Source organism: Fragaria vesca, linkage group LG5 (assembly GCF_000184155.1).
Source record: "Fragaria vesca subsp. vesca linkage group LG5, FraVesHawaii_1.0, whole genome shotgun sequence".
Classification (NCBI taxonomy): Eukaryota; Viridiplantae; Streptophyta; class Magnoliopsida; order Rosales; family Rosaceae; genus Fragaria; species Fragaria vesca.
The window spans coordinates 22,464,291-22,477,799 of NC_020495.1; the positions used below are offsets into that span (position 1 = coordinate 22,464,291).

The 13,509-nt window shown below is 39.2% G+C and overlaps 2 protein-coding genes across 2 annotated transcripts; both read left to right on the forward strand.

Moving 5' to 3' along the window:
- Window positions 1-3,883: 3,883 nt before the first annotated feature.
- On the forward strand, window positions 3,884-5,223 carry LOC101301109. Its single transcript, XM_004300247.1, has 2 exons — window positions 3,884-4,441; window positions 4,698-5,223. The coding sequence occupies exons 1-2, from the start codon at window positions 4,149-4,151 to the stop codon at window positions 4,882-4,884; spliced, it is 480 nt and encodes a 159-aa protein (XP_004300295.1). The 5' UTR covers window positions 3,884-4,148; the 3' UTR covers window positions 4,885-5,223.
- A 3,819-nt stretch (window positions 5,224-9,042) lies between these two features.
- On the forward strand, window positions 9,043-11,752 carry LOC101293796 (cation/H(+) antiporter 1-like). Its single transcript, XM_004301669.1, has 4 exons — window positions 9,043-9,138; window positions 9,254-10,246; window positions 10,324-11,261; window positions 11,470-11,752. Exons 1-4 carry the CDS (start codon window positions 9,043-9,045, stop codon window positions 11,750-11,752), a joined length of 2,310 nt encoding a protein of 769 aa, XP_004301717.1.
- The last annotated feature ends 1,757 nt before the right edge of the window (window positions 11,753-13,509 follow it).

The window sequence follows — 13,509 nt, forward strand, 5'->3', positions numbered from 1 at the left end:
ATATATATATATATATAAGAATTAAATTCAGTTTACCCCCTTGTGGTTTGGGGGTGACTTCATGTTAGTCCCTACACTTTTATTTTCATCAGTTTACCCCTTGAACTCTTCAATTTCTGTTTGCCGTGCCCAAATTCTCATATTCCGTTTGAATTGACCTTTAATTATCGGCAGTTAAGGTCCGATTTGGACATATAAGGTCTGATTTGCCCAAATTCTAGATACTGGCCTCACAGTTAAGGTTAAAATTATCAGCAGTTAAAGTTCGATTTGGACAGAATATAGGACATTTGGTCACGCTTGAGGAAAATTCAAAAGTTTGAGGGGTAAACTGATGAAATTGAAAGTATAGGGATTAACATGAAGTTACTCCCAAACCTCATGGGGGTAAACTGAATTTAATTCTATATATAATCAGTTCGATTTTCATCATGAAGGATCGAGAACGATTTGGGCACCAATGTTGGCACCGTGAACAGTGTGATGAGCTTTTTACCCTGCTGATGGGCTGTATAATTCTGTATTTACCTTTCGTTTCAACTCTAGGTATAAATTTTATTTTTTTCGCTGCTTCTCGCTTTCTCTCGCCCAACATTTCTCCATCTTTCTCACTCTCTAGACTATTCTCGAAATAGCTCCAACATTTCTCACAAAGTAGAAGAGTCTAGAGATATTTTTTTTTTAAAAACGTTTTATTAATAACTCACACACCCTACATATGTCCGTGAGGTTTGAACCCGTGACTTCAAAGTTTTCAGTTAAACACCTTAACCAACCAAGCCACGGCTCACCGACAGAAGAGTATAGAGATATTAATATATTACCACGATAATTTATGTGTGATGCTATTAACATACTTATTTTTGCTATTAACATACCTTATATAGAGTGAGAACCAATCATCGCTTAAATTCAAGTGACAAGTTTGTAAATAAAATAAAAATGTGTGGATAAAAAAATAGATGGATTAATAACAATACCTTTTAATCTATTACTCCGCTGTTTCACAAAACTATTTCTGTCATTTTCTCTTCTGCTTTGTATAGGTACAAATCAAAACAATTGGAGCATTTATATTTTTGGTAGAAGTGTATAACACAAGGCTAGATATTTTGTTATATAAATGTTGTTTTTGTGATATCTTATATACATATATGAAATATGTATAACGTAGATACTATACCGAGCCAAGACGCGGGTATCAACTCTAGTAATACAAAGAGGGAATAGTGGAAAACTAGGGCGGTCTAGCCTTTTGAAGGGATTTCCGTCTAGAAGGATCAAAACATAAAGTCAAGACGGTGATAACATATAGACATGTAGGAACCAACCAACGGCTGAGGATGCAGGAAATTCAAAAGCTCCTGGCAGCAGACAATCACTTCCACCATGAGTCAGTACGGAACATACTAGCCCCTTTGTCCTATGCGCGCCGCGTGGCGTCATGGCAGAGACTGCAATCCGCTGCGGTGGTACAAGGAGACCACCACACGCGTCCTCCGCTGAGTCATGAAGAAACGGGCAGCGTCGAGGAGGCTGCCCGTGGAGTCGCGGGGCAGCTAAAAAGGAAACAAAAACCTCGGAGAAAGAGCTGCAACGCAAAATGAATACAAATCCCAAGAAAAGTGAACCAAAAACAAACACTTATCGCGGCCCACGCCATCACCCAGTAATGGGCCGCGGGGCCCAGCTTTGATGGTTTTTGTGGAGGGCGGGACCTATCTCTCCCCCCCGCGGTGGTGGGGAAGCGGAGGAAAACGACGAAAGAGGGGGTGACGTCAGCGGAGGAGTGAGGGGCAAGGGTGGGAAAAAGTGAAACCGTGGGTTGTGGAGGGTGTAGTACACGTACTGGCGGGTCATACGTGAGGGGTGACTTTGACCTGCAATTAATGGCGCGTGAGTGGGACTTGCGGTGAGGAAAATACGACAAGTCCTTTTCCTAGTCTTTTTTCTTTTCCATATTTGTGTTCTTCACTCTTTATGGTAAAATTTGTCTATGTAAATTTACTTGATGGGAAGAAAAATGTTGGGTGGAAATGGAAAATGGTTACAGAATATCAAACAAGGCAGAAGAGTTCTCTAGAAAGTGTCGAAGAATTTAAGGCAAGCATGGTCTTGCCAGGGAAGGTCACTGGAACTTTCACAAAAGGAGAATCATTCAAACCATGTCAAAAGTTAGGGTTACTATTAATGCACTATTTTTACTTTTACAAACATGATTCAAAAAAGGGTGACTAGTGTTATTGCACTGTTTTACTTTACAAGCAAATAACAAAATCATTCATTGCATAAATGCAAAATGTAGTTTAAGATACATAGGCACTTCAAAATATTACTATCGTGACGTTACTTGTGGTGCATTTCAATCATCATGTCGCAAGAGTAATTATAACAACTTTTTTTTCTTTTCTTTTTTCTCATCAATATTTCGTTCTCTTTACTTTGATACAAATTCTTTGACAAGCTGATTTAACATCCAACTATTTTGAACATACCAAATCCTACATTGTTGCTCAAGCAATAGAAGATCTAGATGAACAAGTTAGTTGTTTTACGAAGGACTTGTTATAGCGAGAACAAGTCGACCGATAACAGCTGAAGACCCTTTTACTTGATAACAAATACTCCTTCAAGGTAACTATATCGAGGTTTAAATTATCTACTAATATCATATATATTATTTTTGAAATACGCACATAAACATGTACATGTGTGTGTATGAATGTGAAATTCACACATCCCAAATTGAAATCTACACACCAATTATAAATTAAAGAAGGGTGTGTGGATTTCAATTTAGGATGTATGAATTTTACAACCATATATATATATATATATATTTGTTTATAGAAATTACCTACTATATTAACCAAAACATTAAACAAAACTACATCGTAAACTAAAGAAGCAAAATATGACATGTCAAGAGTAAAAACCTTGCCGACTAGCTTTTGGTGTAGTGGTTCAATTCTTTTTCACCACATTAAATAGAGATATGAAATTTATATCGTTTTCCAACCATTTTGTTTTGTTCAATTAAGACAACATAGTGAGATTTTTGTCTATGCGAACGTAGTAAGTGTATTGCAACCAATATAACCAAACTATAAAACAAATTCTGTCATTTAGTCACATTGTAAACTCCATAAGTGAAATCAGAAATATCCAAATCTAAAAACTCTGCCGACTAACCTTTGGTGTAGTGGTGCATGTTAGAATACGTTAGTTATTGTAATTTGAGATTTAAACTCTATGTCCCTCTTTTGTAATCTATGATTTTATTAATCAAAGCTTAAGGTCGTTATTGAAAAAAAAAAAAACCGTTGGTGTAGTGGTTGTAATACATTTCTACATTTAATGAAGACATACGGTTCAAATCGTTTTCGAATTCAATTTTGTATCGCTAAATCAAGGGAACAACATAGTAAATATTTTGTATTATTGAACTATTGAATGACCGGAATCAAGGGACACACATAGTAAATGTAAAAGAAGAACAACACCGTTGATATTTTCTTCTTGTTGCTTTCCCTCTTACGCTTTCGCCATTACTTTCGAAATAATTGGAGTAGCAAAAGGGTTAAAGACTCAAAGTCGTTGCAACAAAGAGAGAAATTCCACTACTGCTACTTGAAGCTAGACAACGAACGACAAGCGGTGCAGCGAACGTCACGTTCACGCGCTTCCTCCTCGCGTGTAGGACCCCCCCTCTCTCTCTAGTACAAACAATGACGTTTAGGAACGTATCGTTGAGTGCGATTAGGTTGCGGGAATCGGGACCTACCCAATAGAGAAAGATCTCTCACACTCTTTTTCTTCCCCTTTCACCCTAACATATTTCACGTATTTACAAACATGCCACTGCCTCAGAAGCCCCGCCGGGTGGCGGAAGCGTAAATAATTCAAGAATCGAGGGTGAGAGAAGGATGGTTTTGGAGATGCAGGTATTTTTGAGCCAATGGATTCACAAGCACGGATTTCAGAAACCTTGCCGTTGTTTATTGTTTTGTTCTTCTTCCTTCACCAACCTCTTTTTAAAACCCCTCAGCACTACTCATTTCCCCACCACCCCCTTCTCTCTCTCTCACATTTTCCTCTCGTAAAGAACGAAGCTTTAGCTTAGCTTTGAGCTCAGAAGAGACACAGAGATGGACTCGGTTTCAAGCGCAAGGAGGCCCTGTTTCATCGAGGAAGATGACGGGTTGGCCTCGCTGGCTGATATGGAAGCTGGGTTTTCCGGGACTCAGCTGCAGCATCCGTTTTTTTCAAGGCCCATGTGTTATACCAGGAAGATGGGTTCTTTTGGGTCGAACTCGTCTTTGTCGCCGAGATCTGGGAGGTTCTGGGATGCGAGATTTGAAGAGCATCAGCCTCATTTCTTGGAGGCTTGTTTCCTCTGCAAGAAACCTCTTGGCGATAATAGAGACATCTTCATGTACAGGTTAGATTGATGTTTCTCTTCTCTTGTGAGCTACTTTGTGTTTTCTTCAATTATTGGCTTCCACAAATAGAAATCCCACCTTTTCTGAGCTCCCAAACAGGAAAGATGGTGATTTGTAGTAGAGCAATTGAGGATCTGAGAGTTTAATTTTAATTTTAATTTTTTTTTCTTCTAAATCTGGGTGTTTAGATTTGGACTTGTGTGTTTGCATGGTAAATTAGTCTGGTGCTGATGGATGTTTTGGGAAATTTTGCAGAGGTGACACTCCCTTCTGTAGTGAAGAGTGCAGAGATGAGCAGATAGAGATAGATGAAGCTAAAGAGAAGAACTGGAATCGCACTTCTTCCATGAAAGCCTTGAGAAAGAGGGAGCAAAGGAAATCCAGTTCAGCAAACACGGCCAAGGAATACTCTTTCCGGCCAGGCACAGTAGCAGCAGCTTAAATCTCATAGAAAAAAAAAGTAATAAGAAAAAAAGAAAGTTGAAATCTGAGTTGATTTCTGTCCAAGAAAGTTTACAAGGCCAAGGAGAGAAGAGATATCAGATGGAGATTGAAAGGTTGAAGACCCATTTTGAGGGCTTCAGAATCTGACTTATGGAATATTTTTATACATATGAAGAAGAAGAAGAAAGTGTGCATGGTTTGGGGGGAGGAGGGATTTAGGCTCTATGAGATGGCTCTTTTTTGGGTTTGTTTTCTTTTTTTCCTTTTGGGGTTTTTAGTTAACTGTACGAATATATTATATGTATGACATTTTCCCATCTGGTAATGCAAGCAAAAGCTTCAGCTTTACAATGGAAAGAGAAAGAGATTGTGAGAAATCAAGTTGCTTTCTGATTCCTGATTCGTTTCTTGCTTCCCCTTGTGCTAATTTTCTCTGTTGGGAAGTTAAACTTGGTGTGTTTGAGAGGAGTTGAGATTTCCAGTAATACAAATTTTAAAGGGTGGGTGGGTGGGTTCCTTGGTAACTGGTTGAATACGACAAGGACAACGTGAAGCTCTTTCGGTTACTATTTTCGGTTACTATGACTTTGCACTGGAAACGCTTTTTGAAAAGCTCTTCAGGTTTGTTGCTTAGATTCCAAGTTAAAGACCACAGTGTGGGTTTAACTTGGTAGATGAAGAAATTGTACAAATGTAAATTTCTTCAGGAATCAATTACATGTTGGAGAAGGTTGAAAAAACCAAAACATAGCTATTAGATGTTTCCATTATTCAAGTTGAGAAAGAACTGTGCTTCTGGTCAAAGGACAAATAATTGGGGTGTAAAGACAATTGTGTTCAAGTCATATCTAGTTATCTACAGTCGTTTAGTTCAGTTCAGTTTGGTGTATTTTCAGAGGGGTTTTCACTTCTTGTTATAGGATTTGTGGGTTTCCTATACATTATTTTGAAAATCTAGTTTCGATATTACAAAGAAATCAGTTCATAAGTAGAGAAAGCTCTATTATCTAAAGCAATTCTGCTTCTCTAGTTCTTTACCAAATAATGCAAACGACTAATTTAGTGAATCACTCAGTTACTCGGTAGTTTAACTTCTAAAATGTTCAATAACCTTGCTTGAAAATTGGTTGTTAAATTTGTTTGCTTATCTTATATTGTTGTAGTGCTACTTGAGGTTTTCCAATCCAACTGATTTTGTTACAGATTTTGATCTCTGTAGAATTCGTCAGGAAGACAGACTTTCAATCAAGTACTCTAAAAATCCGCGTAGTATTATTGTAACTGAAGGTTGTACTTGTACTCACTCTATTTGTGATTTTGCTTTCTTCTAACTCCTTGGTTGTTTGTTGGTAAATAAGCTCCTACTTGTTGGTCACTTGGTTGCTTGCATTCCCTAGTTACTTGAGAGGAGGTTCATATACTAATAGATCAAACTGTGTGGGATGGAGGATTTGCACGAAGACAAGGAACACATTGGTTCAAACTGTTTGTGGTATTAATTCTTGTGCTTATAACTGGAAAATACCAACTATTGGAAGTGCTGCCAGTCCACTCTTAAGGCCTTAAACGAAAATTTCCTCACGAGACGAGGATCAAATAGACACATCTGTTGACATATTCCTCAGCAGATTCTGTTTGCTTAATAGTGCTCCGTTCTCATTCTTCTTCATACATGCTTGATGTTTAAGCTTCAGTGACGTAGAATTCAGAAGTCGAATCCCCTCCCCTTGATCTGATAATTTTAGTAGAGTGTCAACACAACAAAATTAGCAGCTTTTGGTAATTAACAACAATAAACGAACAAGCCTCTAAATAATGACTGACTTATCGATCACTTAGACGCTTACGTTTCAGAAATCTTGATACAATATAATGTCAATACTCCGTAACATTACTAAACTTTCCAGGAAACTGTAAGCCTAAACCAGCCTAGAGAATATGGAAGCTCCACTTTTCATGTCAAGTTGGATGAGCTAACTTGGACTGGCAGATTCAAGAAACTAAAGACTCGGTCCAAATAATTTGCTCAACAAGAAGCCTTGTGATTAGGGATATATATATAAATAGCAGCGGTCCTCTCAATACTAGTGGCAAATAGTAATACTACTGCATTACCGAAGTGCAAGCCTGCAACAAGGTTCCAATTCAACCATTAAAATACGTCCAAGCTTAGGGTTCAATTCCATGTGCAGCTGAGAGAACAAGAGAGACCGAAGCTTCATAGGTGTATGTTATGTCGGTAATAAGGGAGCTCAACATGATTTTGCTCAATCTTGACCTATTCTTTATCTTATTGTTCTGCAGGGGATATTGATCTATCAATATATTTATGAAACAAATTTAACCGCTCGCTCTTCCGATGTGGCCCGATCAGATGAAATTTAATGTTCTTCATTCTTGAAAATTGTAAATTGCTTAAACAGATTTACTAGTTACATTCATTTTAACGACTAACATGACCGTTATGAGTGTTTTTTATTTTTTATTAAATGCATAATTAATGTGCTACAATACTGTGAGTCAAACTCACGACCTCTCACTTACAAAGAGAGACTTATACCACTAAACCAAACGGTAATGGGCACAATTATGAGTGCTTTATGTATTGATTTTCAATTTGGTTGAAAAATTTGTATAAATGATCTCAACATGCGTATCTAAATATCGATCGAACGGTTAACTTACGGAAATGTGATCGAAAAATGGGTGCAACAAACAAGTCATCAACTGATCCTCATTCGAATAACGCTATTCCATAGGCAAAAGATGCATTTTGGTCATTTTGCTGCAAAAACAAGATGCAACGGTTCTTAAAGTTTAAGAAAATGAATCTCAAAACATAGAAATGGTTCTTATTATTGGGTTATGTGGAAGAATAAACTGTAGAATGGAATTAGAAACTCATAACCACAAATGTAAAATGTAATGGAAATAAAATGATAAAGAACACCGGGAATTAACGTGGTTCGGTAAAGTGCCTACGTCCACGGGGTAACAACAACAAAAAATCTCTACTATACGAATAAATGTTACAACGAGAGAAACACTACTTGAAGACTCACATTTAAAGGGATACACTCTCACACTCGCTTTGTTTTGTTACACACACAAACTTCTGACTTGGAGTTTTCTCTCTATCTCACACTCTTGTATAACACAAGATGAACTCACCGGTACATCAATTGCACAATTGCTCATGCCTTTATATATGCAAACTTCTTCATGCATTTTCCATGCAAATCTTTCACATCCATGCACGAGGAAGAGAATTCAAACTTCTTTCTTAATTCAAGCTTCAATGTTTGTATGCACCATCAATGCATCTCCATTCTTTTTGTCAAACATTTCAGCCACCCACAAGTCTATACGTATAGGCCCTCTGTTGCATTTCAACATATACACACCACCAACTTTGCTATTCATATTGCATCTTGTCTCTTGGTTAATTGAATGGGTCTTGAGGCTTCACTGAAAAGTTTTTCACATGTAGTAAACTATATATATGACATCCTCCTCCAAATAAGGAGGGAAATTTGACCCATCACTTATGCCCAGCCGATGTAACAACAATTCTACGAGTTTCCTGTGAATTGTTCAAACATTTTTGTAAGAAGTTAGTAGTATAGGAGCAGGGGATTCCTAGGACCACTGTAGTAATTTTCCATCGTGAAAAAAAAAAAAAAACTACTAAACCTTCTATATCCATCACACTGTCAAACATAATAAAAAAAATAAAACACATAGAGAATTGGAGGTGAAACATACTTCGTTGTGGTTGATGCAGCCAAATTAACGGAGGATTAAACGGATTCTGGTCATAATATCGGAATATTCAAGACCACATAATAACCGAAATTTGACAAAACAATCGACCATATAGTGAAGAAGGCCTTAGACTTTTACGGTTCCACCATGAGCAAAAAAAGGATCTGAACCCAAAATGAGGTAGCTTCACTCTTTCCCTCTTACATGTATTAACCTCTTTGCCTACAACCATAAGCTCTTTGTTGCACCAGTGAGAATCTGCTGCTGATTAGAATCACTCTTCTTCTCCAAAATAAATTTCTGATTCTCGTACGTCTACGTACCGATCAAAAACATGGATGCAACTCACAAATTCGTATGCCAAGATGATTTGGCTAACCCACTAGCGTCCATGGCCATCCAAGTCTCTTGCATTCTCGTCATCTCACACTTCTTTCACATTTTGCTCAAGGCACTGGGTCAACCAGGTCCCATTGCTCAGATCCTAGTGAGTATATATATCCTAATTCTCCCATAAGTTTGTTAAAAAATCACGTTAGTTTGGATATTGATACTCTGATAACATAACATGTTTAGAATTGACTCGTACATTTATATACCAGGCTGGTTTGGTGTTAGGTCCTTCGGGATTGTGTAACATAAAAGAAGTAAAGAATTACTTCTTACCGGCGTCAGCTGCACAATACTACGAGATGTTCGGGTTCTTCTGCCGCATCCTCTTCATGTTCTTGTTTGGTTTGGAGGTGGACATTGCTTATATTAGGCGAAACATTCGTGTTGTGTGCACAATTGCATGCGGTGGTGCCTCAATAGGAGCCATTTTTGGGTTGGTCTCCTCCTTCTTTTTGAGTAGTCACTTTTTGGAAAAACCCTCTGGCAAGGCATATTATGTTTTATCCATGATGTTATTTGTAGCCTACTCCGCCACCCCAGTCGTGAACCGTCTAGCAGCAGAGTTGAAATTCGCAACCTCAGACATTGGACGCTTGGCGGTGTCTTCTGCACTGGTCACTGAGCTTGCTTGCTTACTGGTATTCAATTTCATGAGCTTGTGCACGTCAGGGAAAATGGTAGGAAACGCCTTCTTAATCCTAGTAGGGTTGGTGCTTGTGCTCGTTGCTTTTAGGTACTTAGCTACATGGTTAAACAAACGCATCAATAACCACAAGTACCTTAGAAACCCTGAGGTGTTCCTCATACTGTCGGTTCTAATAGGGACTTCTATGCTGATCGAATTGGCCAACTTCAATAGCATCATAGCTTGCTTTCTCGCTGGCGTGGCATTCCCCAAAGAAGGGAAAACGGCAAGAACATTACTGCATAAACTCACTTACTCCGTTCACAACTTTGTTCTTCCTGTTTATTTTGGGTACATCGGGTTCCAATTCGATGGGGCTTATTTTGGTAACCTAACCAACATATTGATTGTTCTCATTCTGGTGCTGTTGTGCATCAGCAGCAAGATTGGTGGCGTTCTTGCAGTTTGCCACTATTTGAAGATTCCACTCAGTGAAGGGTTCTTCCTTGCTTTTGTATTGAACTTGAAGGGCCATGCTGATCTATTATTCATCGGCAGCGCGGGCAAACAACTATTTGTAAGATTTCTAAACCACATTTTTGTGAATCACACTTTCATTTACATCTTTAGCTAAATCAGTGTGTGGTGATTCAGGAATGGACCCCTGTGGCTTACAATTTGTTAGTAATGACAATCGTTATTAGCACTGTAATATCAGGGCCAATGGTGGCTATCCTAATGAATAAAGATTATCAACTATTCGCTCACACACGCACCACTGTGAGTACTGAACTAGAAAAGCCTGAGAATGAGCTTCGAGTGCTGGGATGCGTGTATGGACCTCGTCATGTAAACGCTATACTATCGGTTATTGCAACACTTAGAGGTCCTCAAACAGCACCCATAATGCCCTACCTGGCTCACCTGATCGAGCTACAACGAAAACGCAGAACCAATGTGTCGTATCATGAGCTCGAAGATAATGAAATGAGCGATGAGGATGAGTACGGTGGTAATGACGTAGTGGAAATCCACAGAACAGTTGACACCTTCACTGTAGATACCAGCATTCTAATCAACATGATCAAAGCTGTGTCAACTTTATCTGGCCTGTATGAGGATGTGTGCACTGCTGCTGAGGATTTGCGCACGACTATCATCCTGCTGCCGTTTCATAAGCATCAGCGCATTGATGGGAAGATGGAGACTGGAAAAGAAGCTGTGAGGACGACGAACCAGAAGATTCTTCGGCATGCGCCTAGTACTGTTGGGATTATTGTAGAGAAAGGGCTAGCTGGGGCATTAGGGTTCTCGCAGCTCACTAGGGTGGACACTGTTCAACATGTTGCGACTCTTTTTTTTGGAGGGCCTGATGATCGTGAAGCTATTGCATGGAGTACTCGAATCGCAAATCATACGAAGATAAATTTGACGGTGATTAGATTTCTGCCTAGAGAATCATCAAACCCAAGGAATATGAAGGTAAACTCAGAGAAGCAGGGAAAGGATGACATTGAGGTCTTCATGGCGTTGTCAAGTTTGGAAATGGGCAATGACATTGACAATTCTTTTCTCAATGACTTCTATAACGGGTACGTACCTCTGCTTCATTTGGCCGTGAGATCTCTTTCTTTTTAGAAAATAGTCTGCCTAAGCTACGGTCTTCGCAATCTTAACACACTTGCAATTAGCTACTTGTGGATCTAGGTCTCTATTTGTTTTAAGAGAGGAAAACTAGGATTCTTTCTATTCTTTTTCAATTAATTATGCATCAGATAAAATTGTGTATTCTTTGTCTAGGTATGTTGCATCAGGTAAAGTTGGATACGTTGAGAAGTATACAAACAGTGGGGCAGAAACAGTGGCAGCTCTACGAGACATTGGGGACTTGTACACGCTGTTTATAGTAGGGCGGGGTGGGAGAGGGCACTCACCATTGACCACACAGATGAGTGATTGGGAAGAATGTCCAGAACTAGGAACTGTTGGAGATCTCTTGGCTTCTTCAGATTTCAACGTCAATGGTTCAATTTTGGTAGTTCAACAACATAGACACACGAAGAAAGACCTTATAGATGATTAGTTAGAGGAATATTCACAATGTAACATACTTGGTTCTTTGTTAAATAGTGTACATAATGAATGTAGCTTCTGAATCTGTTGTGCATGGTTGATTCTTGTAGCTATTTTGTGTGGAAATTATATTTGTTTTGGCCACGATCCTCAGCAAGGAGAGAGAGGTCCAAATGCTTCTAGAGATGCGGGCATGCCACCGCGCGGACGTAAAATGTAGTAGGGTTGTTGTTGTAGTGCACTAACTTGTACTTCTAATCAAACGAAAGTAGGCTGGGCTCCGGTGCCACCTTGCGGACGAGAATTTACAGTAGCTTCTCCGCCACCAATATCGATACTCGCGGTTGTAGCGAGCAGAGCAACCAAAGGAAAGGTAAACGAGAACGCAAGAGAGCTCCGAGAAGCTCGAAAAGTAAAAGGACAAGGACTCGGGGAACCTGGAAAGTAAAGAGACAAAGCTCCAGAGATCTTGAAAGGAGAAGGGTTGCTAAGGCGAGATGCTTTAGCATTTGGGTTCGACTAGGTCGATAGTTCATAGTTGTTGTTTGTAGATTGTAGAGTTGTTAAGAGGTAGAGTGAGATAGACAAGATCCTTGAACTCCTTTATATAAAGACGAATTCGTTAGTTGTTGATAAGGATTCGGTCTTTGCTGCATAGTCGGTTGAGTTGCACAAGGTTTCGTTTTACTTGGCAACCACGTAATTGGGTGACGCAGTTCCTATCACGTATGTAGACTTATTTTAGGGCCACATGTATTGGCCCAAATTGACCCAAAGCGAGTCAAAGACTTGTAGAAGTCTTCAACGTTAAGATATTGTAGGCAACGATCACGTTGCCTCTTGATATGATCATATTCTAGACTGTAAGATAGCCCGCGAATACTTGATGGAGACTTAGAAACCTTCTAGACGTGTAATCCTAGATGTGCGCGTACGTCCATTGTTCTCCTTTTCCTAAGCGAGCTCTTCTCTTCGTATCCATATATCATTTTCATGTTTAGGACTTGACCTTCTATGCGAAGTCCACTTCTTGATTACATGCGAAGTCTTTTTTGCATACGAACTCTTCTTCTTGATTCTTCACGAAGTTCTTCTTCTACGCGAAGTCATCTCGATCGCATGCGAACTGTACATCTAGCTCGCATGGTTCTGCTGGCGGGCCATCACTTGTAAACCTAATATTTCGGGCTCGCCGGTGTGACGTGGACCATGAATTTAACTAATATTTACCTAAACAATTACTGTCCAGTAAAATATTAATTTCTGGGTGTAAACATTGTCCCCCAGCCTCGAAGTCATGATGTTAAGAATGACTGAAGAGGTTTATGTTCATGCTGCTCTAAAGCCACATGTACTGGCTCGGTTCATACATCAAATAACTGTGAGTAACTTGAGTAACATAGCAAACACCCTCAGCAAAGCGAAGTAGTCAGGCATTTTCAATAGTAGCACATTAATCGTCAATTGATAACCATGTACTTAACTCGACTTGAATCACCTTGTACTCGGATCCACCATGAGTAATATGTCCACTTCGCTTGTTATGCATGCACCTCAAGCAGAAGTAGCTCGAATAGATGTACCTTGAGTGAATGTATTTGAAAAGGAACTGTTTGATCTCGAAGGGATGTACCTTGAACGGATGTACCTTGAATAGATACACCTCGAGTGGATGTAATTCATTTTGCTGCTCCCAATGTGAACCGATGAGAGTCAAACACAAAGACCACGTCGGCGAACGACATAATCTTGATTTTTTTTTTAGAG